Source organism: Dreissena polymorpha, chromosome 1, assembly GCF_020536995.1.
Source record: "Dreissena polymorpha isolate Duluth1 chromosome 1, UMN_Dpol_1.0, whole genome shotgun sequence".
NCBI lineage: Eukaryota > Metazoa > Mollusca > Bivalvia > Myida > Dreissenidae > Dreissena > Dreissena polymorpha.
Window position 1 is genome coordinate 142,699,938 of NC_068355.1, and position 27,510 is coordinate 142,727,447.

Here is a 27,510-nt window from a genome sequence, read left to right on the forward strand (position 1 = left end):
ATTATAAGCCTTGGCGACCTTGACCCTAGAGACCTCAAACCTCATCAGAGTGTAGAGATCCATGCAAGAAACCTACATGCCAAATGTGTAAGAGATCGGTAAAATATTGAAGGCGCTATGAGAAACTAACAAGAGTGTGACAGACAATCTATTATTAGCCTTGGCGACCTTGACCCCAATAACTTCAAACCTCGTCAAAAGGTAGAGGTCTGTGCAAGGTACCTACATGCCAAATATATAAGACATCGGTAAAATATTGAAGGTGCTATGAGAAACTGTAACAAAAGTGTGACGGAAGGAAGGAAGGAAGTAAGGAAGGACAAACTGGCTAGTATAAAATTATGCTTCCCGAAAATATAAAAACAAAATAAACAATAGAAGATTTCGGAATGCGTATCTTTTTTTACATCAAATGTTCATTTTACAAACTGCAACATAATTAATTTGCCCATCTAGGAACAAGACCATTTTCGATCTGATTTGTTAGTGGCAATTAACCTAAGAAGCATAATGTAACCTTGATACATCTTGGTTATATAGACGCTTTACTATGTCTTTTATGAAAGAACGCGAGCTTCTAATGATACTTGTTCATCAAAATGGAGTCCGACAACACGGAAACCAATGTACTTTACGCAATTATCAATAATATTCCACCAGAATACCACTCTAAAGATCTTAGGAATTATTTTTCACAGTTCACAGAGTCCAAAGGTTTCGATTGTTTTCATTTCCGAAACAGACCAGAATCAGTGTCTTCTTTGGATCCGAAAAAGTCGGAATTATTGCCACCGTCTGGAAAACGTTCGAAATGTTGTGTTGTTAAAGTACACAAGCACAAATTCGGAGAGTTTTTAAAAATGTATAATAAAAAACATTGGATAGGAATAGATGGTGAAATTATGACGCAGATCTGTTACATCTTTAAAATCAAAATGCCTGCGAATTCAGGTAAAAACAACAGTCAACAAGGGGCAATTGAACTTTACCGGTATGCAACACCTAATAATCCCTTTTATCCTATATATTTCCTTAGTATCTGGGGCCCCTTTTATCCTATATATTTCCTTAGTAATGGGGGCTATCGCCCCCAAACCCCCGCTTTGTTGATAGTGGTTAACAACTGCGTACAGGTAAAGTGCAATCTAGCTGTCAACAATTGTTATTCTACTTCGTACTTCCTGCAGTCAATTGTTGATTATTACAGGTAGGCCTATTATAGGCAGATATGGACACTGTCAAGTCCATTTCCTGGGAAGAACCAGTACTTGATTTCTATGGAGGAGATACTGAGAACGCTCCCAGTCCCTGAGTATGGAGCGAGCCCACGAACACCCGATTGCTAGGCGGACACCTCATCCACTACACCGCTAGTGTTTTTCCCAGGAGGGCAAAGGCGCATGGCGCATTACTTCCAAAAAAGCATTTTAACATGCAGTTTAGGAAAAAAATGCAAAAACGTTCTGTGTATACCTGGTTTTGAGAGAAACATTTAATTTTATCAGAGGCAGTTGTGGTAAAAACATAAAAAGATATAAACAAGCACATTTAATGGTAATTGATGTATTTAACTAACTTTAATTAATATTCATATATTTACCTTGCTATGTCTTCCATTAAAGTTCCATGCTGTTTCAGTACACTGTACAGCATGACACACTTAATAAAGCAATATATGCATATGAATCCGATTATAAACAGATCCACTAATATATAAATGAAACCATGTTTGTCTTATTCCATGTTAGGGGTTTTTCTGCACTGTCTGCGCCTCCGGACAACGGAGGCATTCAAGCAAACGGACCTGTTCCCAATCGAATTTTGATTACATATTTCCCAATTCTAAAAAAAATATTCTTTCAAAAAATCGTAAAAAGTAAACATAATTTATATCGAAAGAGTGACTTCCCTTCATCCGTGACGTAATTAAGCCTTTAGCGACTCAGATTTTAGCAGGTGTATTTGCCAGATGCATCTGCCAACATTGACAGCGATAAGGTTCGAACTGTTACGCATTATAACAAGTATATAGAGCCGCACAATCTAGTCCAAATCTGTAGACGCTTATTTTCAAGTATGGCTTCCCATAACTATAAGTACTACAGCAAAAAACCAAGAAAAAGAGATGCAAAAGGATGTTCGACGATAACGTCGATGTTTGCGAAAATCGCTGAATCTTTTACTCCCTCTAGTAACCCCGAACAAGCAGTGCAAGCAAGTGAAATACCCATGGCTGTTCCATTGTCCGACTCGGTCGATAATTCTTCTTCGGAGCCTAGTAAGAAAGTTGTTGTTCAGTCTCCAAGTTCAAGTTCATCAAATGCTTTCAAGTATGAAAGTACCCATGGCTGTACTATAGCTCTGCCAAGGGAGGGCTTGTGTGACTTACTTATCTGTTACCAGTGCGTTTTTGAAGACAAAATAACAATTAAAAACATGTTTTTTTTGTAAAACCACTTACTTATTTTAGCATGATAAATTCCCAAATTGACCGTTTCATCGACTCGAAAATTCCCAAAATGTACAATTTTGTCGATAAAAATTCCCAATTTAGTCAGACTCCTTTTCCCAAAATAGGCAGAAAAACCCTTGATGTTCTAACGATTCTCCTGTCAGATGTTTCTACTTTGTGAGTAAACTGAACACTAACAATTTGCAAACACTTGTTTTCGTTTCATATACATGTATCCACAGAGTAGATTACTAATAAATATGTTGGTATCTAAAATATTTTATGCATCGTTCGTTACCACATGCATTAATTTGCATTTCAGTAATTTCTTCTAAATGTAATACTATGATCTCCATCGTTTATTTGATTTTTATTTGCCATTTTTTCCGAGAGTCACAATTTATTTTCTGTATTTTCCGCCATCTTGTTAAAATGATGTTAGCGACAGGTGCATATATCAACGTAAAATCGTATAATATGTCCATCTTATACGCAATTCGCAGTTAATTTAATTTGTAAACAGTTCAGTAATTGTTTCAAAAATTAATAATCTAAACGACCATAACGATAAAGATACAACTTGTTTGTGTTTTTTATATTTAATTACACATAGAAATAAATGTTTTGATATTACTATATCATGCATGAAATGCACAATTTCCACGAGGATGAAATCGAGGTTTTTATCTCCGATGTAACTGTCAACGATTTTATCGTGGACGAGTACACATTACAGACCGATTAGTATGCTAGGTATAAGCCAGTGAAATTATCTATTGATATTGACACAGGGTTATTCACGCATGACTAATACACAACTGCCTGAATCTTCGCTGCTTGGGGCCATACTCAGATACTAGTCGGCTTAGAAGCTTGGTCAAGGGGCAATAAAGATTTTATCAATAAGGGTGCATTGTGGCTTTTTCCTTTGAAAAGGGCAGAGGGGCGCTTATGAAAGTCGGCATGGCGCAGCCAAAAAGGGCCTGGGAAAAATACTAACCACCGGGACCTGTAATTATTAGATTAATTATTAATCCAAGTTTCAAACATGTCAACAGTTCATGAAAATATGTGTTTGCAATGGAAAATGCTGAGTATTCCGAAATATGAAACTGCTTATGTATGCATCGACTATCTCTGCAATCCTAGGCAAGATAGATCTCATGTCTGATCAACCAATCATGCTACACCTACTATCTGAACCTGAATAAGATAGATTGGATCGTCAATTCAAAATTTGGTTTTGGGCTTGATTACGGTTTTTATAAACTTTTATGCCCCCGGTAGGTTGGCATATAGCAGTTGAACTGTCAGTCAGTATGTCAGTCTGTCCGTCCGTCCGTCCGAAAACTTTAAAGGTCATAACTTTTTATGCCCCTTGGTAGGGTGGCATATAGCAGTTGAACTGTCCGTCAGTCAGTATGTGTGTATGTCAGTCTGTCCGTCCGTCCGGAAAAAACTTTAACGTTGGCCATAACTTTTGCATTATTGAAGATAGAAACTTGATATTTGGCATGCATGTGTAACTCATGAAGCTGCACATTTTGAGCAGTGGAAGTTCAAGGTCAAGGTCATCCTTTAAGGTCAAAGGTCAAACAAATTCTAATTTTTTTTAAAGTGGTGTTCTCATAAAGCTGCACATTTTGAGTGGTGGAAGTTCAAGGTCATCTTTCAAGGTCAAAGGTAAAAAAAAAATAATTCAAAGCGCCGTTCTCATGAAGCTGCACATTTTGAGTGGTGGAAGGTCAAGGTCATCCTTTCCTTCAAGGTCAAAGGTAAAAAAATTTTTTATTTCAAAGCGGCGCAAAAGGGGGCATTGTGTTTCAGACGAACACATCTTCAATATTTAACATAGCAACTTGATATTTGGCATGCATGTGCATCTCATGGAGCTGCACATTTTGAGTGGTGGAAGGTGAAGGTCAAGGTCATCCTTCAAGGTAAAATGTCCAATATATGGCGTCTGTCCTTCCGTCCAAAAACTTTAACATTGGCCATAACTTTTTCACTATTGAAGATAGCAACTTGATATTTGGCATACATGTACATTTGTATCTCCTGGAGTGAAACATTTTGAGTGGTGAGAGGTGAAGGTCAAGGTCATCCTTCACATCAAATGTCAAATATTCTGTCCGTCCGATAACTTTAATATTGGCCATAACTTTTTAAATATTGAAGATAGCAACTTGATATAAGCATGCATGTGTATCTCCTGGAGCGAAACCTTTTGAGTGGTGAGAGGTGAAGGTCAAGGTCATCCTTCACATCAAATGTCAAATATTCCGTCCGTTCGATAACTTTAACATTGGTCATAACTTTTTGAATATTGAAGATAGCAACTTGATATTTGGCATGCATGTGTATCTCCTGGAGCTGAACATTTTGAGTGATGAAAGGTGAAGGTCAGGGTCATTCTTTAAGGTCAAATGTCAAATATTCCGTCCGTCCGAAAACTTTAACATTGGCCATTACTTTTTAAATATTGAAGATTGCTACTTGATATTTGGCATGCATGTGTTTCTCCTGGAGCTTAACATTTTGAGTGGTGAAGGTCAAGGTCATCCTTCAAGGTCAAATGTCAAATATATGGCGTCTGTCCATCCGTCCAAAAACTTTACCATTGGCCATAACTTTTTAAATATTGAAGATAGCAACTTGATATTTGGCATGCGTGGGTATCTCATGGAGCTGCACATTTTGAAAGGTGAAAGGTGAAGGTCATCCTTCAAGGTCAAATTTCAAATATATGGCGTCTGTCCGTCCATCCAAAAACTTTAACATTGGCCATCACTTTTTAAATATTGAAGATAGAAACTTGATATTTGGCATGCATGTGTATCTCATGGAGCTGCACATTTTGAGTGGTGAAAGGTCAAAGTCAAGTTCATCCTTCAAAGGTCAAGGTCAAATGTCAAATTTTGCCATATTGAAGATAGCAACTTAATATTTGTCATGCATGTGTATCTCATGGAGCTGCACATTTGAGTGGTGAAACGTCAAGTTCAAGGTCATTCTTCAAGGGAAGTAACAAGCTTTAAAGGGAGATAATTTCTATTTTATATCATTTGGCAGGTACAGATCATTTTCAAAATGGAAGTTATAATTTTTAAAGGGATATAATCAAAAAAAATTATTTCAAAGCGGCGCAGTAGGGGGCATTGTGTTTCCGACAAACACATCTCTTGTTGTTTTGAGCGTTTATCCACAAAAAGACGCACATTTATGTCGATGGTGACAGGTATTGTGTTTGTTACGATGTATGAGGTAGATTGAATTCGGTCTTTATGACAAACTTGAGACCTAATTATACCCCCATTACCATTGGTAATGGGGGCTATATACATGTAGGTGTCACTTTGTCGGTCGGTCTGTGGGTCCGTCTGTCTGTCTCGAAAATGTCATCCGATCTTCATTTAACTTGGTCAGAAGTTGCATCTAGATGATGTCTAGGTCAAGTCTGAATATGGGTCACGCTGGGTCAAAACTAGATCACGGGGTCACTTAGTGCATTTTAAACCGAAAGTTTGTCCGGACCATTACTATGTCATTTAATTATCGTTAGATTTAAAAATGACTTGGTACATTTGTTCACTATCATGGGACGGTGTGTCATGCGAAAGAAGTATGTCGATATCTCCAAGGTCAAGGTCACACTTGAACTTGCCCATAAATGAGCTTGCCCAGGCCATAACTTTGTCATTTATTGTGAGACTTTAAAATCATTTGGCACATTTGTTCACCATGATTGGACAGTGTGTCATGCGAAAGAATTAAGTCGATATCTACAAGGTCAAGGTCTCACTTAAATTATAAACTTTAAGTGTATTGAAATTGTATGACAAGATGATGCAAGGCCACATAGCAATAAACATTAAATCTTGAATCTTTAAGGTCAAAGGTGAAATTTTGCATGTTTGTCTTTTCTCTCTGTCGCTTTTTCATTTATCTTGCAGTTATCAAATTACTTACAACAAATACCATCATGAGGAGACAAGATTCCACCTGTAAAATTGTCTCATGATCTAAAAAGTCAAGTTCACACTTAGAGATTAAAGGTCAAACTTGCCTATTAAAGAGCTTTTTTGGAATGTTACTTTATCAATCATCATGCAATTTCAAAATAATTTGCCATAATGTACCATTATGAGGAGATGTGTTGCATGTAACAACTGCCTCCTAACCTCAAAGCCGGTCAAAGGTCTATGTCACTATTTAAGGTCAAAGGTCAAATCTGGGCATAAAACACCTTGTCCAGAGTTCATAATAATGTGCCAGAAATGACATCCATGAAGAGACAGCGTATCGCTTGTACCACCAGTCTCCTTACTTCATAGGTTAATAATTTACATTAGGAGATCAAACATCAAATTTGGTCATAAAACAGTTTGTCCAAACTGTAACTATCATCACATAACTTGCTTTTATTTCCTACCATGGAAAGACAATGTGTGGTGGCGTGTATTAAAGGTCTCCTGACCTCAATGGTCAATTACACGCTCAAAGATTAAAGATTTTGCCACAGAACGGCTTTTCCAGACTGTAAATTCATAATGAAAGTTTAAAATAATCCACAAACTGTAAACATGTAAAGAAAATTTGTCATGTGAAAAAACGGTCTTCCTAGCCTAAACATCTAGCTCAAAATTAGAGGTCAAAGGTCAGATCCAAACTGTTACTCATCTCCGAAATGTCAATGTTTGGAGAAAAGGTTTCTTGAGTTTTATATCATGATTCCTTTTTTTAAAGTCCAACATGTATCACTCCAAGGGCAAAGGTCAAAGTCACACTAAAGGCAAAAGTTGCAGAATTTGCATGTTGCCAAGAGGCATTAAACTTGTTTTTATAAGGAACTTCTCACCCTTTGTTTGAGCATGTAAAAATGTAGTTGTCAGTATAAAACGATTTCCTGTATTAACAAGAAATAAAATTACTGTAAATGATCACTGTTAAAACAATGCAAGCTTATGTTTGTATAAAAATGTGTGGCATCAAATGAGCATCAATTATGTCGTAGAGTTGATACATTTGCAAATAGTGGACATTGTACTAAATAATGATGTTTCTGCAAGTACATGTTTGTGCTATTGATTTAGAAAAAAGCAAGATGGTGACAAGAGGAGAAAGAAAACAGGTTCCATCAGATAGAGAATTGTTTACAGAGCAAGATCTCAAAGTGTTGCCCGAAATGAACCCACCAGATATCATGCCAAATGGGAATGTTGGCACTCCTACCTTGGTATTTCTCGACTTTATTAAACAGTGTAGACTACCACCTAAAGTAATTTCAAAGTTAGGGCTGACATTCCCTAAAACTCGAACTAATAAACAGTATGGCAGTGTGCCCTTTGACTATGGAAATGACGTCGTGGAAGGCAGTCATGAAGCTGAATGTGAGGTATTGACTGCATCTGGACACAAACTAGTGACAGAAAATGTGAATCAGAAGTCTGGGATTTCTGAATCTGACTCCGCGTCAATAAAACCGAGAAAGAAAAGTAAGAAATCATGGAGAGATGATGAAGCCAGGCGAAGAATGGATTTAAATATTGAAGAAAAAATGATAGGAAAACAGGATGGAAGTGAAAAGGTAAACATTACAGGGACATGAGATAAGACATCGTAATATTAGATGTATAACATCTTAAAAAAAAAATCTATAGTTTGTGTAAGTTGAAGATGAAATATAACATGGTCATCTATTTACATTTGTATTAACTAAAATACATTTACAGACTGAAAAGTGTCAGGCAACTGGTCAGACAACCTTTCAAAGTTGCTCGACAAAAATTAATTTTTTGCCACACCAATAAAATATGTTTATGTACCTATTGCCTACAAACATGTATAGTTAATTTAAATGCTAGACAAAACTAAAAGCCAAAGTACAAATTGGTTATGGTACAATTAAAATAAAATCTTATTCTTTTTTTACTGTTCTCGTTGTACACACATGCAACAGCATCATTTTCATTGTTTTTGTCCCACACCACTTTAGTGAGGGACGTATTGTTTTTGCCCTGTTTGTTGGTTGGTTGCTTTGTTTGCTATAACTTTAACAATTTGCCATAACTTTTTCAATATTGAAAATAAGAACTTCACATTTGGCATGCATGTGTATCTCATGGAGCTGCACATTTTGAGTGGTGGTGAAAGGTCAAGGTCATCCTTCAAGGTCAAATATATAACTTCAAAGCGGTGCAGAAGGGGACATAGTGTTTCTGACAAACACATATCTTGTTTATGTGTACAATTGTATTGCTTAAGTTTAAAGATTATTATCATTATTGCTAACAACCATTATATGCATAATGTTTCTTACGATATATAGCTTTGGTTATGAAAGGGACTAAGTGAAAGGATATTGTCACATATGACATGTGCTGGTTTTGTAAATCTGTTGCAAATGTGTCACTGTGGTTACATTGTAATTTAGAACTTGAAATCACCGAAGATTTAGAAGAAAAAAAAGAACAAAATATGTTTCAAAGATGTTTTCAATAGCTCTACAATTATTTCATAACTTTATTCAGTTGCTAATGGGATTTATTTTTCTTTTCTTTTTTTCAAACAGTCTGAGTCTTACTTAATTAATAAATTACCCAGTCATAATTTGTCTTGTTAACCAGATCAACAGTTTTCAGACATCTGCCTAACATTTGTTTAATACAATAAGAAAAAAAAAAAAATTTGGATAGATAAGGTGATGTGAAAGTTATAATTTGCTGTTGTTGTTTCTGTAGGATAATGATTCGTGTGAAGAATGGGAGAGACACGAAGCTCTCTATGACGATGTTTCCAACCAGGAGAGAAATACAGAACGGTTGTTTGAGGAGGAAATAGAGCTGAAATGGGAAAAGGGAGGCAGTGGGCTGGTGTTTTACACCGACGCCCAGTACTGGCAAGCCCAGGATGGAGGTAACTTAGGCAAAAACACAAATTGAGCCAACACAAATTGAGCCGTCATCTGCAAAAAGAAGGCTTATTACATGTGCTTTAAGTGATGTCCCAGATTAGCATGTGCAGCCTGCATATCTTATCAGTGACGGCACTTTAAGCCTTTTGTGGATTTTCATTTACATGTAAGTGATGTCCCAGACTAGCCTGCATAGTCTTATCAGTGAAGACACTTTTACGTGTAGCCTTTGTTGGATTTTCATTTAAAAGAGTTTTCACAGCTAATGTTGATTGATACCATTCAAAATTTTGAATTTTTTTTTATTAAAGCAACTCAATATGTTAAGTTCTTTTTAATTTTTACTGTTCATAAACTCTATACACACAACATAAACATAGACAAGAGTTATGCGGTAGGAGACATATGCCCCCAAAACAGGGCTTTGAACTATTGACCCCAATTTCAATAGAGGTCATCTACTGTCCAAGGCCAATACACATGTTAAGTATCAAGCCAATCAATCAATTTGTTGACAAGTTATTGATCTGAAACGATTTTCACACTTATTGTGACAGTGACCTTGACCTTTAACCTAGTGACCCCAATTTCAATAGGGGTCATCGAATGTCCAAGGCGAATGCACCTGAGAAGTATCAAGTCAATTGGTCAATTTGTTGATAATTTATTGATCAGGCACGATTTTCCGACTTATTGTGACAGTGACCATTACCTTTGACCTAGTGACCCCAATTTTAATAGGGGTCATTTACTGTCCAAGTCCAATGCACATGTGAAGTATGAAGCAAATCGGTCAATTCCTGATGAGTTATTGATCGGAAACGATTTTCACACTTATTGTGGCAGTGACCTTGTCCTTTGACCAAGTGACTAAAATTTCAACAGGGGTCATCTACTCGTAAAGGCCAATGCACATGAGTAGTATCAAGCTAATTTGTCAATTTGTTTATGAGTTATTGATCGGAAACGATTTTCACACTTATTGGAACAGTGAGCTTGACCTTCGACCAAGTTACTAAAATTTCAATAAGGGTCATCTACTGTTCAAGGCCAATGCACATGTGAAGTATCAAGTCAATTGGTCAATTTGATGACGAGGTATTGATCCAAAACAAACTGGTCTACCAACAGACAGACCGACCGACTCTAGCAAATCAACATACCCCCTCTTCTTCGAAGGAAGGCACAAAAATAGAGAGCTTGCTGATTTTTGTTGTTCTTGTTTTGTATGATGTATCTTTCATGAAATATTTTATTTTTATTCATTTATTTAAAACTTTTTCTGGTATTTTCAATTTATGTACTCTTAAAAACGTTTACACATTTAAATACCATTGCATTTTGTTGTTGGTGTATTAATAATTTTATTTATATTTTGTAATTAATGACGAAATTAGGAAGTCACACTGATAGCAACAAAAATGATACACATACTAGTAGTAGACAAAACTCTAAGAGAAAACATCTGATTTGTGACTAGATTTTGATGAGCAGACAGCAGATGACTGGGACGTAGATATGAGTGCTTACTACGAGGAAGGTGCGGGCGACAAAGATGCTAGGGACTTCCTCAAGCTTAGGCAGGATAAGAGACGCAGGGACGGAATTGAAGCCACAGATAGATTTACAGCTGGTATTCTTTAATTTGTATTTTTGTTAAACGTTGTAATAGAAATTATGACCATCCCAAATCTACACATATCATGCAAGTTCACCCTAGCTTGATCTAATTCGGACTTATAATAATTATATTTTTGAGCTGTGTGTTCATGACTGATTTTGTCTGGCGTCAACACTGTTTGCTAAAACAATGGGGCTCATTCCAAACTTGCTACATTGATGATATGAATATTGGGCTATTCTTTGTCACTATTGTGCTTAACAGTATTTGTACATAGAATTAGTAACATAATAGTTATGTTTTCATATATAGGGGCATATGTTTCATATTTTTTGTTAAATACAACTTTAGTGCGCTATAGTTATTATTCTACAACTGTAGTAATCTAGTATTTTATTTGTTACTGCAGGTATTGCTATCAAGAAAAAGAATAAAGGTAAAAATACAGAAGGGAAACCTGCTACAATTGGCAACTTTGAAGCACATACAAAAGGAGTTGGTCGTCGTATTTTGGAAACTCAGGGCTGGACTGACGGGGAAGGATTAGGGTCAACAATCAGGGGCCGGGCAGAGGCACTAGACAGTGAAGGCCAGAACCCTAGAGATAGGAAGGGGCTAGGGTAAGGGAATTATTTGAAATAGACATGGGTTTTTTTACTCATGTACACATAAACAGGTGGTTTACCTTTTTAGGAATTTAGTTAGACTAAAAAATGCAAAGAAATTGATAAAAAGGTCATTTTTACTTTACTTTTCTTTTTGGATGCAACATGCTTTGAACATAAAATATGTATTGTCTATCAAATTATGTGTTATCTGTTCTTAAACATTAAAAGATAGATTATTTTATCCTCTTAAAGCTCTCAGTATAGTTTACATTATTTATTTAATGATTTCAATATTTTAACAGGTATCATGGTGAGAAATTAAATCGTAATCCTGGGCGTGCTCAGCGGAAGGTTGTGATCTCCACAATATTTGATAATCCCTTGGAGACTGATCCCAATGAACCTCTGAAACGAAGACATGAGCCCTATCATCTGAAGTACAGGGACGAGGTGAAGTTCAGGAAGTCAGAGGAAATTCTTAATCAAACTGATCTGTGATATCAAGGACTCTGGTTACCAAATGAATGGGATGTTGATGCATAATTTTTGTATTAAAAAAAACATCAAAAAATGTGCACAGAGATGTTATGTCAAAATAGAGTGAGATTTTTCACAATACATGTATTGCCTTGCCCTGGTTTTGCTACACTCTTAAAATCTTTATGAGCTATGTTGGTTGTCTATTGTTTGAAATTCTAAGCAAGACAATAAACATTCCTTTATCAAATTATATGTCTCGCATGATGCAACTTGTAAACAATAAATTGTTAGTGCGATAATTGTATCATATATCTTCCAGAAAATCATGTTTTTTTATCACATACCATTTAAGGGGAACACTAAGGCCGCCACTGTGCTTATGTAAGTTTTAACAAGACATTCAAAATATGACATATTATTGTAGTGGTACATTGTATTTTCTTGGTGACATTTAGTCTGGATCAGCAATACAGATACTGTAACAACACACATTTGTATTTAAAGGGGCCTTTTCACAGATTTTGGCATGTACTGAAGTTTGTTATTAAATGCTTTATATTAATAATGTAAACATTGGATCGTAAAATCTGCAGCAAAAAAACATGAATAAAATTTAAAAAAGAAAAAAAGTAACCCTAACCTGGACTGGAATCACTGACCCCTGGAGTACAAATGTAAAGACCACTTGGTCATCTGTGCTCATACAAGGAGTTATGAATTTAATACGAAGCAATCCTTGTAGTATCACAAAATATAACGACAACAACAGAACTCCAAATTATTTAATTGTTTCGCGTTGCAATGCTTTATAATTTTCAGGTTTTTAAATCGTCAAAAGATGCATACAATGGATATATAATAGCATGGTAAATGTTCAGTATAACTGTTACCTCACAAATATAACTACAACGAAAGTTTGCAAATCTGAAACATTTTTTCTCTCATTTTGTCAATTTACCAAAACGTGAAAAGGCCCCTTTAAAATGATTTCAACAATAGTTTTCTTGAACTATTTAACTCTAGCTAACAAGTCCACATTTAACATATATTGCACTTGCAATATTTTAGAACACTGACCGGAAAGATTTATATGCATGTGATTGGCATTTATGGAAACAACTAATCTGGCTTGTTAAGTACTGTATGCAATCGTTAAGACTTTTGGGTAGTTTTGTAACTTAGATATGTATCACTAGTTTTGCAGGACTTAAGTACCAGAAATATGAAAAACATAAGTACAGGAAGAAATTGTACATGTTTAATTGCCATTAGAACTGGACTAAATAATACATTTAAGGTTTCTGTGGTGTAATGTAAATGGTGTTCGCCTAGCCACCGGAAGGTCTAGGGTTCGATCCCCACTGTGGGAGCGTTCTTTAGATCTCCCCCAAAGACAACAAGTACTGGTTCTAGGCCCAGGAAACGGCCTTGATAGTGTTTCAATAAGCCTAAGGCTTTCGATGCAATCGATCTTAAATTAATAGGTTTAAACTAAATAATACAGCAACTGGAAGAAAACATGATGTACAAAAGGCTAAAATGAATATTGCATACAGTCCTGATTTAGAGGGTGTAAATTTGAAATAAAATTGTATAATTCATGTCTTGAATAATTGCTTCTTATCAGTGATATCACAAGATAAAGACAGTTTATTTTATGCTTTCCGGTGGTTTATAGAGAAATATCAGTGAATTAAAACTGATAATTTCACTGTTTCAAACAATGAAAATTATCAGTGAAAATTATCGATAATTTTCACTGTTTACTGTGAAATGACGTCATTTTTTGGACGAAATGACGTCATTATCCCAGCGAAATTCTTTAGTTAAACTCTTTAACAATGTATATAAACTGTAAAAAAACATAAAATAAAAAGAAAATTATTTGGATTCGGTGGAATATCGATTTAAATTCACTCGTGATCATAGAAAATTTATATATTCACTCGTGGCTGCGCCACTCGTGAAAATATTATTTTCTATGATCACTCGTGAATTAAAATCGATAATCCACTGCATCCAACAAATATCCTCTATGTTATGAATAATTGTTACAAAAAACTGTCAGTTTAAAAGTTTGGCATACACAAAGAACAACATTTTGTATTAATCAGTGAAAGAGAGCAAATGTTAGTCAAAATACAGATCAATTGCAACTGGTCTGTTTGTAATTATGTAAATGTAATCAACTTTAGTGTTTTTGCTACTTTTATACACAAGAAACAGTCAGAGACGGGTGATGCTCTCCAAAGTTTTTTTTGTCACAATATTGCACTATATATTCAGATAAAAGGAAACGTCTTGAGGGCACTGTAGTTGGGGGGACAATAATTTTTTTATAGAAAATATTCAAAGGGCCATAACTCTGTGAAAAATCATCCGACCAGAACCTGCTGATGATATGCACATCTCCTCTTGGTAGTGAAGCTTCCCATAAAGTTTCATTGAATTCCGGTCATTAGTTGCTGAGAAATAGCCCGGACAAAAATTGTGCACGGACGGACAGACAGACGCACACACGGACAGACAGACGCACACATGGAAAGACAGAAGCACACACGGACAGACGAAGCGGCGACTATATGCTCCCCCAAAATAAATTTTGGGGGAGCATAATAAAATGGTACAATCTGGAGAAGAAAAAACAAACACACAACAGTCAATATAAAGCCAGGAGCATAGGAAGTTTGAGTGATTGCAAGGATATAGAACAGTCGTAAGCCTATGTGTGTATGCAAGCGGTGTAGTATTGAGTGTTGCTACCAGATGAAATATTAAAATCTATTAAACCTTTCACCAATGGTCAATCACTATATTCACACACATAAGTTGTACACATCAACAAGCAAATTAAATAAATACAATAGCAAATACACATTATAAAATATGGGTATTGATATAATTATCTGTAATTAAAAAGATAACAGCATTATCTTGCATTAGTAGTAGTGCCAACAGCTTGTCCCTTAAAGGTCAGAGCTATATCCAATAAGATTTTTCCTTCATCCCATTTCTTTCCACCCTTACTAAACTCTGGAGAGAGCTCTCTCAAAGTGACCGCTAGCCGAGTCTTCTTGACATCTGCCCTGTGTATACCATGCTTCCACTTGTCTCTGGCTGCCCCGTACACCACTATTAAAGACCTTTGGAACATTGGGACTTGGACTTCCACATTTGGATGTTCGTCACTAACAAAGTAGAGAACTGTGTCAGAAAGTAAGTTTAGGGTGACAAGACGCTCTCCCCACACCCAGAAATCATCAAAATGAGGGTCAATTGATGAACCTCTTTCAGGGGAATACTCCAAGTGACACTGTTCTACAGGGACAAAGTCTGTCAGAATATCGAGTTTCAACATCCTGTCATGAAGATCTTTGCTAAATTCTGGTAATCCACAAAAATTTCCACATTTTAGTTTCTTTTTCTTGAAGTTGACTTTAGGTCCAAAGTCCTGAAAAGAAGGATGAAGCTCTTCAAAACTAAAATAAAACCAGCAACTCAATCAACAGGGCGTAATAATTCCACTGGTTCCGACTTGTAATTTTTAGAAAAGGACAAGCTGAATGATATGGATACAGGGCTGCTACATGTATGTAGGTTAGGTTGCTCGCATTTACAACCCATGTCACCAGTACATGAATTTCTCCATCAGGGTACCCCTGTGTCTTAATTTCCAAAAACGGGTACCCCTGTGTCTGAAATTTCTATTCAGAAACACCCTTGTTCCTAAATTTTCAATAATTAATGAGTGTGCTTGAATGTGTTCTGAAGTAATGAAGAAATTTACATATGACAAGAGCACCGCATAACGGGTGCCACGCTCGGCTGCAGTGACCTTGACTGGGTGTGGCATGTAGAACTCATCAAGGTGCATGTACATATGATGTTTCAAAGTTGTAGGTGGAAGCACTTTAATTTTAGAGCCAATGTAAAGGTTTTAGCACGATGCCCGGACAGCGGATGACAAAGAGGCTATGACAATACCTCAGTAAAACAGCCGAGCTAAAAATTAAGGACAAAATCGAACCCATTGCCAACTGTGAGTATATGTCCCTTATTCTTAACAAAATTCTGTGGAAATGCCTGGGTTGGTTGTCAGAGAGGGCAAGTAATTTGTAATGATATATTCAATAATTGATGTAAAAATAAATAGGTACAGCTGTGTAACATCTTAAATATTTATTAAAAAACACAATAAAGTTCTGTCATATTAAGTACAATAAATTATCATAAACACATATTGTAAATAAACAAACCCTACCCTTGACATAGGACCTGCACAATGCGCACTAGGATGAACGGAGAAAATCACTGCAAGTTGTCCTACAGGAAGAGTGCCTTATAACATAATTTTCCTGCCCTGATCAATGCTCCCCAATACTTATGCCACTGATGTTGGTTTTGTCATGGAACAGCTAATTTTATTTTCAAGTGTTTTGGTTAGGAAATGGAGTTACCTGTTTTCTTCTACCCGACTGCGAGTCTACAAATGGAGTCTGATATATCTTGCTGGAAATATTTGCTTCTTCTGTTTCAGATACAAAGTCTTGCTTTATGAAGATGCCTGGAAACTCTATGCTTGCACCAATGTGGTTTGGGTGGCACGTCTTTCCTTCTAACCAACCCTTTTGACATGATGGACAGTATAAATACACATCCACATCAGTGTTCTGAAATATTTGTGTATTGTGACAGTTTAATAAGTTTAAATGATTGTTTAATTTATCAATAAAAAATATTGTATTTTTCTCTTAATTTTGGTGAATGACCTTGCTCAACAAAAAACATGAACAAGTCCTAATAATACAGATGTGTAAAAAAGAATATAGAATGAAATGGAGAAAGTCATTAGCTAGCCGCCAAAATAAATATGTTGATTGTATCTTATACGTTTTATTCATCTTTAGTTATCACAGGCATTTCATTAATCCGTCCTAACTGTGTGATTCCCATGTTTTTGATTGATATTTGTCATTTTTGCAGCTAGTTACAATTTATTTTCCATATTGTCAGCCATATTGTTCAAATGATGTAAGCCACAGATGTGCATAGCAACGTATAATCGTATATGTGCGCCTAATTCTCATTTTGTTAAATTAGTATATATGGTAGTATTGGTACAATAATTGTTAAAATAATTACTTAACTAAAAGACCAGAACAATTAAGAAACAACTTTTGAAAATTAAATAACTTGCAGAAATAAATGTTTTGATATTTTACAATACTGTATTATTTATGAAATGTACAATGTCATTGAGGATAACACTCAGTTTTCATTCAAAGTCTCCTTAGTAACTGTCCAAGATTTTATCGTTGAAGAGTACACATTAGGGACTGATTAGTTTACTTATCAACTGATATTTACATGGGGTCAATCATGCATGACTAATTAACAACTGTGCGCATCTTTGCTGCTTTTGCGCCATTATTGGATACTATTCGGCTAAGAAGGTTGGTCAAGGGGCAATTAAGATGTTATCAGTAAGGGCCTGTGGCGGGTTTTGCCTTTGAAAAGGGCAAAAGCGCTTCAGAACATCAGCGTGGCGCAGCGCCACGAAAAAAGGGCTAGGGAAAAACACCTCATGCACAAACTTATACAAACACAATGCTTGAACCAGAATGTCACCCTATATAAAAGGAAAAATAATTGTTTGCACAACAAATTAAATTGACTTGTCAACTGGTATTAAATAATTTGAGTTATTTGTACATATGCATAGTTAAAGGGCTCAACATTAAAAAGTTCTGACTATGACTATGTTATGATATCTTTGTGAATAGATTGGGCATGTGAGTTTGAAATAATACATCTGCCAGCAACCCAGATGGTCATACATACCTGGCTGTTAAATTTGAATATTGCAACTACCGTAGATAATCTTTGTACTAATACTTACAAGTACTTTCAGATTGAAAAAAATAGCAATCAGCTCATGCCAATAACAAATTCAAATTATAAATAATAACATTAGGTCTTATTTTTTTAAAGACTTAACCTGGATGAATAAAATTACTAGTTGCAATAATCAAACTCCCAGCTATTGACCCTCCTAATTCACTTGCAAATTGATATCGGTAATAAGGTTACAATATACTAAAATATTTTGGAGTGCAATGCTATACTCTCTAAAAACATGAACATCTTTTGTAAGAAGACACAATTCTCTGTAGGGGCACTTGCCATGGCTTTATTTTAGAATGTTTATTTGTGCATGTGGTAGGGAAAACATTGATGTTTAACAGAAATTCACTCTTTTGCTTGAAGGTTGGAGACTACATGAGACTTTGACAGATGGCGGGAAACCATTCTCAACTGGTACAAAGCCAGTAAATAGATGGCCATAAAACAGTGACTGCTGATTCACGTCGAGTTCTTTCTTGCATAACTTATGACCCCCCTTTTTTATTGTTTAAATCAGTGCGGCTTGGAATGCTCTTTAAGAAAAGATATGGTTATGGGGATGTCTATGCCCAAAAGTTTGACTTTATTTTTTGTTAAAGTTATTGCTTTCACATTGAATTTGTGTAGGAAATCTTTTAGTATATTGTGACCATAACAGGTCGATGTATTAGGTTGATTTTATAGAAATACGTGAGACATAATTTTTTGACATGAAAAAAGGGTTACAAGGAAGAACTCTGAGCTGTACGTATGTACTAATAATAGCTCAGAGCATTCAAGATGAACTAATAAAATTATATGTAAATAAACACATTGTAATTGGCAAAATGACAGGTATATTTCAAAATAATCATTATCATGTGCTCTTTCAGTATGCAGAAATCAAACATAAAAACATGACATTGAAATTAAGTCAATAAAGTTAGCCACTTTTAAGTATTCTGAACGCAAATTATTCCAGCCACTTGATAAGTATCCGAAATCAAATGTCCGAAATATAGATTTTATCATTGCTACTGTCATTATAATATTGGTCTTACGTCATTGTTGAAAATCTGACTTTTCCCTCTGGATTCACATATGGGGCAAGTTCTTATACCCTTGCAAGCACAAGTCATTACTGTGATTGAATGAGAAATCGTTTATGTGTGTTAATAATATCACTTGCGAAGTTGCGTTATACTCTTTGCAATTTTTACAAAATCATATTTTATTGAATGCACTACTGGACGTTTGACAGGAATAAAATGAGTGAAAATGGTCTGTTTTCGAAGACTTTGAACCAGTTGGCAAGATCTCTTGCTGAAATTAATCCTTCACCATGGGATAAGGTATTTATTAAGGACTCAAAATATTTATTGTACGATGCATGTTTTGAAGAAAACATATCTGATTTAGTCCAGTTTTGACAGGTCATCATATTTGTTGCGGCTTGAAAACACTAATTCACATTAAACCCGTAGTACATATAAACGGACTCCCAGAGCCTTTGATAATTTTTGCTATGGCGGCTCTGGCAGTCCATATGCACCCCTTCATAAACATGGGTGCTGAACGGAAACCTACGGATGTTATCCTTTGCATGAATCTGATAAAAACACGACGATGTTTCAACACTTTTCTCGATGTTTAAATTTGAAACAGTGTATTCTGTATCGAATACCACATCGTTATCGACTTTTTGGCTCCAACACATAACGCGACGTACAAAGTATTGGTGTAATGCAACCTGACCTATATTGGGTCAATTTTCCAATATGGCGGATACAGCGTACAAAACAATGGATGAGTTTGTGGTTTAGATAGGTAAATTTTAATAAGCTCTTGCAGTTTCAGTGTTTATTAACCTTTGAATTGTTGATAACATTTTGCACCCATGGACAAGCGAGAGCGCATTGCAACTCTCAACCTAAGCTGAGAGTTGAATTATTGCAACTACATTTTAAAGATACATATGTTTGCTCCCAATAATTGCACTAAAATGTACTTAGCTGCAAAAATACAACTCCCAGCGACCCGATTTTCCATAGAAACTCGCCGCCCAGAATCTGGGCGGCAGTTTAATTGGAAATATTAGCCACATAATTTATTTTCTGGCATAAATAAACACAAATAGATTGTAAATATATCCATAATGCGCAAATTAAAACAACTTACATGATATGTTATGCTCGCATAATATTGATATTAATCCAAAGTTTCAAACATGTCAATGGTTCTTTTAAATGTATATGTTTTTGCAATGGACAAGTATTTCGAGTAATTCCGAATTAGAAAATACGCTATAGACTATCAGGAATCCTCTGCGAAATAGATCTCGTGTCTAATCTACCAATCGTAATATACCGACTATCTCCGAAACATCTGTAAGAGAGATCGAATGGCCAATTCAAAACTTCGGCTTTCGGTTTGATAACGTTTTTTGTATAAAGTTTTTGTTTTGAGTATTTCGCCACAATTCACTCGCAAATTGATATCGGTAATAACAGGCATTGTGTTTCTAACGATGTATTATGTTGATTGAACTCGATTTTATAGACATACATGAGACATAATTTTTTGACATTAAAAAATGGGTTAACAAGAAGAGCTCTGAGCTGTTAGTATGTACTTGTAAAGCTCAGAGCATTCAAGAAGAACTAAAAATGTACTGTCTTACAACGTCTAAAAAAGTTTGTTTTTACTTTGAACTTAAATATAAGCATCGCGAACGTTAATATTTTTATGTAGTCTCCAATGAATTGCACCAACATTTTGCACACACACATAAATACAGAAAATAACCACAAAAGCATTGTTGTGATTGCACAATTCATTGCTTTAAAATCAGAAGAGAAAATGGAATCTTTAGAAATAGGCACTACTTTCTAATGAACGACTGAGGGATAAAATGATTTAGTGTACATTGATACTCATGTTATATATTATATGAGGTCCATAATTATACACTGACCCCATGTTGTAAAAAAAGCTATTTTCGAGTAGCATTGATCCACTGTCAACTCTTGCCTTTAGATCAACAAGGGCATATTCATAATTACTTAATTACATAATTTTATACTAAACAATGCTTCAACATTTATGAACAAATATTTATTTAATGCTAGCCTAAAACTTATGTAAACTTACTTTAAGCATTTATTCCTTATAATTTCAAACCAATGCATGATTCAAATTTTATTAACAGTCCACCATATTACCATTTGACTGTGTAATGTTTAAACTGTGAATTTGCATGTTATTGTATTATTTATGTGCTGTTCTACACTATATGGATTATTATTGTCTCTATATGCAATTTGCTATTGAAATGTTTCAGTATAACTGAAAATATCATATATTAATCTGAATGTGTGCTGCTACAAGACGTATAAACTAAATGTTAAGATGTAATATGAATTCTACCCCATGTATAAAATAGCTCAGAATCAATTGTTTACAACTAATTATTTGATTTATGGGTTGAAATTCATAAAACTTAATAAACTGTTTTATAAACATATTTGTTTGTTAGAATTAATCTTATTGTAATTACAGGTTGCTCGCATTTACAACCTATGTCCAGTCCTGGGAAACACTTTGACTGGGCTAGTCATTGACAAGAGGAGTCAAGATGCAGTTATAGCCCTTGGTGTCTACTTTCTGGAATCTGGTCTACAGGTAGGAAACTTGTGCATACATGCCCTTGGTCCAGTCTGCAAAACTTTTTCGTCTTCATGTCCAATGGGTCTATTGAAAACTTTCAACCTTTCATAGCTAGAGGAAATTGTTTACAGCTGAAAACAACAGTCTAAGTAAATTATGTACCGATGTGACTGATATTGCAGAGGATATGGTAAAATTCTTTACCTTGGTTGAATGTCTCATGCAAAATACATGTACTAGTAGTTTATTATGAGATATGAATCAAACCTATGACCACTGAGTACTGGCATCAATGTGTTACCATAGAACACTGATATGCTTGTGTACTGTCATTGTGTATGGGCAATCTTTTATATAGATTTGAAAAAGAGCTGGGTAGTGATGGTCCCCATGGGGACCCAAGATCTACCATTTGGTTTACATTCATACGGAACAGAGGGCTGTAGCCTGAACTAAAATGATAATGTCAATATCAACCATTTATGCATGACATACCCATAAATGTATTTCATTGACAACCTCAGTATATTACAATGCTCTCGTTATTGATTGTTTTTGTAAGTACCCCGAATGAATATTCTGTTTCATCAAATAATACTTGCATGTTTTATTTATATTTCAATGGTACAGCAATAAATATTATTTTTTATGTTCCAGTACAAGGATGTCATTATTGCATATCTCTTGGACATTCTAAAAAAACTGCCAATTGCTAAGTGGAGCAGTGAAGCTCCAAGTGCCAAAGCTTACAGTAGGTTTCTGACTGCTGATTATATTGACAATGCTCCTTTTTTGGTGACATATTGATTTGCATAAAAAGCATATACTTTGAAGATTTAAATATAAATACCGTTATAAGTTTACTATGTACAAAATGATTATGTATGAGGGAAACTAAGTACTTACTGAATCATGTAAAACATTGCTTTAATTGATAAATTAGATAAAGGGTCTTTCTGTGTTCTAAACTGTTGTACAGATTTTGTTTTATTAATGTATTTTACAGCACTGATTGTTTTGTATATATTATTTGTTTTAGGTTTAGTATAAATCCCATAATTTATTCATGGTTTATTCATAATTTCTAGAAAATATATTTTGAATAAAAAATGTGCCATTCTTGGAATAACATGCCAACAAAAAAACAAAAAAAACTTTTTTCTTTTATAACAGAGTTACCAAGACCAGAGTGCTTTAGTTTCTTCCTCAACACCATACTAAGTGATGTTGCCTTTCGCAACCCACACAGCAGTGACCTTGTAAGCACATTATACAACACTGTTTACTTAATATTACTGTTTACAACTGGAATGTGTATCAACATGATTGAGTGTTATTATACCGCCGAGTTAAGGGGGTATACTGGAGTCATTATGGACATGTGTCTTTCTGTCTGCCTTTCCATAGAAACAATGTATCTGGGAAAAATTTCCTACACTTTTCAATTTACAAAATTCTCTACAAATATTGCTCAAATAATGCCTGTTGGGTTAAAAACTGGCAATGCCTTGTGTTTCAATATTTCATTTTACTAGTTTTTAGCTCGGCTGTTTTCGGAGAAAACCTGAGGTATTGTCATAGCCAGCTTGTCGTCCGCCGTCTGCCGTACGCGTCGTGCTAAAATTTTGACATTTGTCTCTAAAATCAAAGTGCTTCCACCTAAAACTTTGAAACTTCATATGTAGGTGCACCTAAATGAGTTCTACACACCACACCCATTTTTGGGGTCACTAGGTCAAAGGTCAAGGTCACTGTGACCTCTAAAAAAAAATATTCTGACAATCTTTCTTTTATTCAAAACTGCACCCACAGCCGAGCGTTGGCACCCGTTATGTGGTGCTCTTGTTATATATTGCTATGTGGGATGTATTTGTCATTACTGGGCTTATCTCTTGCTTTATCTGCCCCATTCTTTCTCTATTGTTTGATTGTATCATAAATGTATTTTATATTGTACACCATTTTGCATCCAATATCTTATGATAGACTTAAAAAATAGCAAGTAGAAAATAACTGATAAGCCAACTGTTCCACACTGTGAACTTATCATGGAAATGATTTCAGATATAATAAAAATAGTCATATTTTTAAGATCATCAACACCCAGTTGGATGTCCTTGCTGAACTTTGCCAGATGTGTGAAGGGAAAGAAGAAATAACTAAAGGTACTTTTGTTAGCATGTACATATTTATGGAACAGTTTTGTTGAATTTTCCTCCAGGAATTGTGCTTTAAATGCTTTAAATCAAGATTGTAGGGGATCCTGCGTAAAGATTTAGTTTTTAGCTCACCTTAGCACAACATGCTAAACTGTGAGTTTTTGTGATCACCTGTTGTCCGTCATCTGTTGCCTTGTTAAAACTCTAGATGCCACATTTGTTTCCGATTCTTCATGAAACTTGATCAGAACATTTGTTCTACTGATATCTTGGATGAGTTTGAAAATGGTTCCAGTCTGTTGAAAAACATGGCATTTTTCCTTATATGGCTATAGTAAAAACTTTTTAACACTCTAGAGTCCACATTTATTGTCCATCCTTAACAAAACTAGGTCGGAAATTTTTTCGAAAATGGTTCTGGTTAGTTGAAACAAAAACATGGCCGCCAGGGGGTCGGGAATGTTCCTTATATGGCTATATTAAAACCTTGTTAACACTCTAAAAGACACAATATTGTCCGATCTTCATGAAACTTAGTCTGAACATTTTTTCTTCTGATATCTTTGATGATTTCAAAACCTGTTTCCATCTGTTAAAAAACATGGTCCCCAGGGTGTTTTTTATGCCCCCGAAGGAGGGCATATAGTGATCGCACTGTCCATCCGCCTGTCAGTCCTGTCCGTCACACTTTGCGTTTAGGTTTCTAAAAATGCTCATAACTTCTATGTCGCTTCAGATGTAACATTCATATTTTGTATGCATGTGAATATGGACAAGGCCTTTCCATATGCACACAAATGTTGACCCCCTTGACTTTGAACTTAGGGTCCGCATTTAGGTTTAAAAAAATGCTCATAACTTTCATCATAGCCTTTATTGGGGGCATATGTCATCCTATGAAGACAGCTCTTGTTCCTTATATGGCTTTTGTAGGCTATATTTATTGTCCAATTGTCATAAAACTTTTACATAAGATTTGTCCCAGTGATATCTAGGACAAGTTTGAAGATGGATCCAGTTGCTTGAAAAACACATCTGCCAGGGGCATGTCATTTTTCCTTATATGGCTCTAGTAAAACCTGTTTACTCTGTAGAGAGCCACATTTATTGTCCAATCTTCATGAAACTTAGTTAGAAACATTTGTCCATATGATATCTTGGACAAGTTTGAAAATGGTTCATGGTTAGTTGAAAATAAAACATGGAAAACCAGGGGGTGGGGCATGTTCCTATATGGCTATATTAAAACCTTCTTAACAGTCTAGAAGACACTTTTTTTGTCCAATCTTCATGAATTTCGTAAGAACAATTTATTTTATGATATCTTGGATAGGTTCCAAAATTGTTTCAGTCTGTTGAAAAACATGGCTGCCAGAGGGCGGGGCATTTATCCTTATATGGCTTTAGTAAAACCTTGTTAACACATTCATAGTTCACTCTTCAGGAAAATTAGTTGAAACATTTGTTCTTATGATATCCTGGGCTGCACAGAAAAGGTCAGTCCTTTTGGAGCTTAGGTGAGCGACTTTGGGCCTTTCAGGCCTCTGTTAACAAGTGGATACCATAATAACACCAAGTTTTCGGACAATTAAATTATTTATTTGAAAATATTTAAAAAGTACGAGTGTCAGAAAATTTAGAGACATATATGTTTATGTCTGTTTGTCAATTATTATTTTGAAATAAAACCAATTAATAAATGTGCAATAATTGTATTGTTTTGTACTCTTCTTCTCTGCTTTAAATAAATACAATTTCACTTATTTGCTATCTCTTACCTGAAATGGTGAATAAAAAGTTATAAAAAAAACAACTATACTGCTTCCTGATTACGATATCATTTCAAATGCTGTTGGGTGAAACCATTGTTTATCACCGGTATACTGGTTCTTCCCAGGAAACGGACTCGACAATGTCCAATCTGCCTATAATAGGCCTTCCTGTAATAGTCAGCACTTGACTGTAGGAAGTACGAAGTAGAAGTAGAAGTATACAAGGTTATCTACCCAATAACGCAATTGTAATGGTTCATTTCCCTCAGGGCATTCTATGCCAGGTTTTATGACCTTAGTCCGGTTGTAAAACTCAACGATTGAAGGGTCCCAGATAAGCGAAAACAAGGTAAAAATCCAGTCAAATAGCGCTGTAAAATATACTGTCCAAAAAATTGGATTCATTAATTATGGACGAAAACCCGTAAGTCCAAAATATAGTCACAAAAAAATAATTATTTTGGCAAGAAAGGGGGTTTCCGAAAACTTATATATGTAGTGTCTGAAAACTTAGAGTAATTTTAATGTAAATGATATTGATAAGTTAATCATCTAATGCTTGCAGATTCTATATGCAAGAATGCAGTGCCTATTCTGTTAGGCCTTGCCCGGGCAATGGGTCGGTCAAGTGATGACAAAGAGTCCCTTATTTCTCAGCTGTTTGCCCCGCAAAAATACACACCCTGCACACAGAAGGATGAAAAGCCCACTGGAAGTACTAAAACATTCCCCTCGTTTCGGCCAATCCTGCCACGGACGTTTTCCAGTCACCTGATGACACCTGATACCCCTTCCACACCATCTGCACTGTCGTCATTGGAGTATTTTGAAATTTTAAGGGAGCGAACTCCGTCCCCTCTCCCCCAGCCTTTAAAGAAGACCTCAACACAAGCAAGGGAGGCAAATCCAGATTTGAAGCTTATATTGTAATATGTTGGGTTCCAGCTTTACAAAAAGCAAGCCATGGGGGTTTGAACTTATACCAGAGCAGCAGCATTTGAAGTTTACTAATGAACAAATGAAGAGATTGTTTAAAACTGTAAGTTATTTTTATGTTTGAAGGAATTACACAATTTCTCATAAATATTTGTTTAAGTTACCTTCTATATAAAGCCAATACATGTACTAACAACTATATCCTTTCCTATGCATAAACAACATTATTTACCATGATTTTTTAAAACAAAGGTGTTAAGTTTGTAAAATACTTTTTGCCCTATTTGTGGTGCGATCATGGATGCATTTTGTTTAATAAACATGTATGTATTAGGCTCAGCGGTTGCTGGATAAAGAACTACAGAGAAGACTAGACGATTTCCTGGAGGACGTTCATGCAGAATGCCAGGTAACATGGTTATAAATCAGGCATTTCCCAGGATTTAGGTCAGGCACAGCACCAAGACAGAGTGCAAGGGGATTGGGGCAGAAGAGGGCGGGCACCTTTTGATGTGTCGATTTGTTTATATTTTGTATGTGTTCTAAATCAAAATGTACATTACTTTTGAGCCATTAAATGATTAATACACATTTTCATTTATTATTTATTTATATTACAAGTCATTTCATCAAAGTCATATATTAAAATATTAAATATCAAGCAAAATGACAGTATGAATTAAACAGTATGAATTAAAACATTTATATATATGTATATATAAGTTCCATATTGAATTTGAAGTCTAGCCACGGTTAGGCTGCTGTGCTAAATCCGCCTTGGTAATAGCTGTATAATATACCATGTTGATGTATCTGTTTATCTTCTTTGAAATCAGCTGGAATGAATTATTGGAGCTCCTGGTCATAAAATATAAAAAAAAATATTTAATTTAGCTTTGTATCTTGACTATTGACAGTACAGTTGAGTTTGAGATTTACTACTAACCCAAGTGTCTGTGTCCATGCATAATGTTCTGGTAAGGCAGTGATTTTTTACAAACTGCCATAAACGAGTCCTGG

The 27,510-nt window shown here is 35.3% G+C and overlaps 4 protein-coding genes across 7 annotated transcripts in view; 3 read left to right on the top strand and 1 right to left on the bottom strand.

Annotated features, from left to right (window-relative positions):
• Window positions 1–27,510, top strand: part of LOC127853246 (uncharacterized) — a 99,135-nt gene that overhangs the window by 24,557 nt on the left and 47,068 nt on the right. The gene's annotated exons all lie outside the window — the stretch shown is intronic.
• The window catches only part of LOC127855512 (G patch domain-containing protein 3-like), a 93,527-nt gene continuing 66,616 nt past the window's right edge, over window positions 600–27,510 (top strand). Inside the window, exons 1-6 of the mRNA XM_052391216.1 lie at window positions 600–951; window positions 7,546–8,039; window positions 9,193–9,367; window positions 10,846–10,998; window positions 11,396–11,606; window positions 11,897–12,893. Coding sequence (XP_052247176.1) covers window positions 600–951; window positions 7,546–8,039; window positions 9,193–9,367; window positions 10,846–10,998; window positions 11,396–11,606; window positions 11,897–12,092 — 1,581 coding nt within the window. The 3' untranslated portion in view covers window positions 12,093–12,893. The remainder of the gene's footprint in view (window positions 952–7,545; window positions 8,040–9,192; window positions 9,368–10,845; window positions 10,999–11,395; window positions 11,607–11,896; window positions 12,894–27,510) is intronic.
• LOC127853375 (alpha-ketoglutarate-dependent dioxygenase alkB homolog 4-like) overlaps window positions 14,873–27,510 on the bottom strand; it is an 87,861-nt gene continuing 75,223 nt past the window's right edge. Inside the window, exon 3 of the mRNA XM_052387871.1 lies at window positions 14,873–15,525. Within this exon, the coding sequence (XP_052243831.1) occupies window positions 15,004–15,525 (522 nt within the window). The 3' untranslated portion in view covers window positions 14,873–15,003. The remainder of the gene's footprint in view (window positions 15,526–27,510) is intronic.
• The window catches only part of LOC127853111 (phosphatidylinositol 4-kinase alpha-like), a 190,812-nt gene continuing 184,893 nt past the window's right edge, over window positions 21,592–27,510 (top strand). Inside the window, exons 1-4 of one of the 4 annotated variants that reach the window (XM_052387420.1) lie at window positions 21,592–21,638; window positions 22,281–22,374; window positions 22,797–22,882; window positions 23,716–23,788. In XM_052387420.1, the coding sequence (XP_052243380.1) occupies window positions 23,758–23,788 (31 nt within the window). In that variant the 5' untranslated portion in view covers window positions 21,592–21,638; window positions 22,281–22,374; window positions 22,797–22,882; window positions 23,716–23,757. Of the gene's footprint in view, window positions 21,639–22,280; window positions 22,375–22,796; window positions 22,883–23,715; window positions 23,789–26,482; window positions 26,594–26,824; window positions 26,900–27,510 lie in introns of those variants that run through there. The other 3 variants (XM_052387411.1, XM_052387427.1, XM_052387433.1) reach the window with 3 other exon arrangements.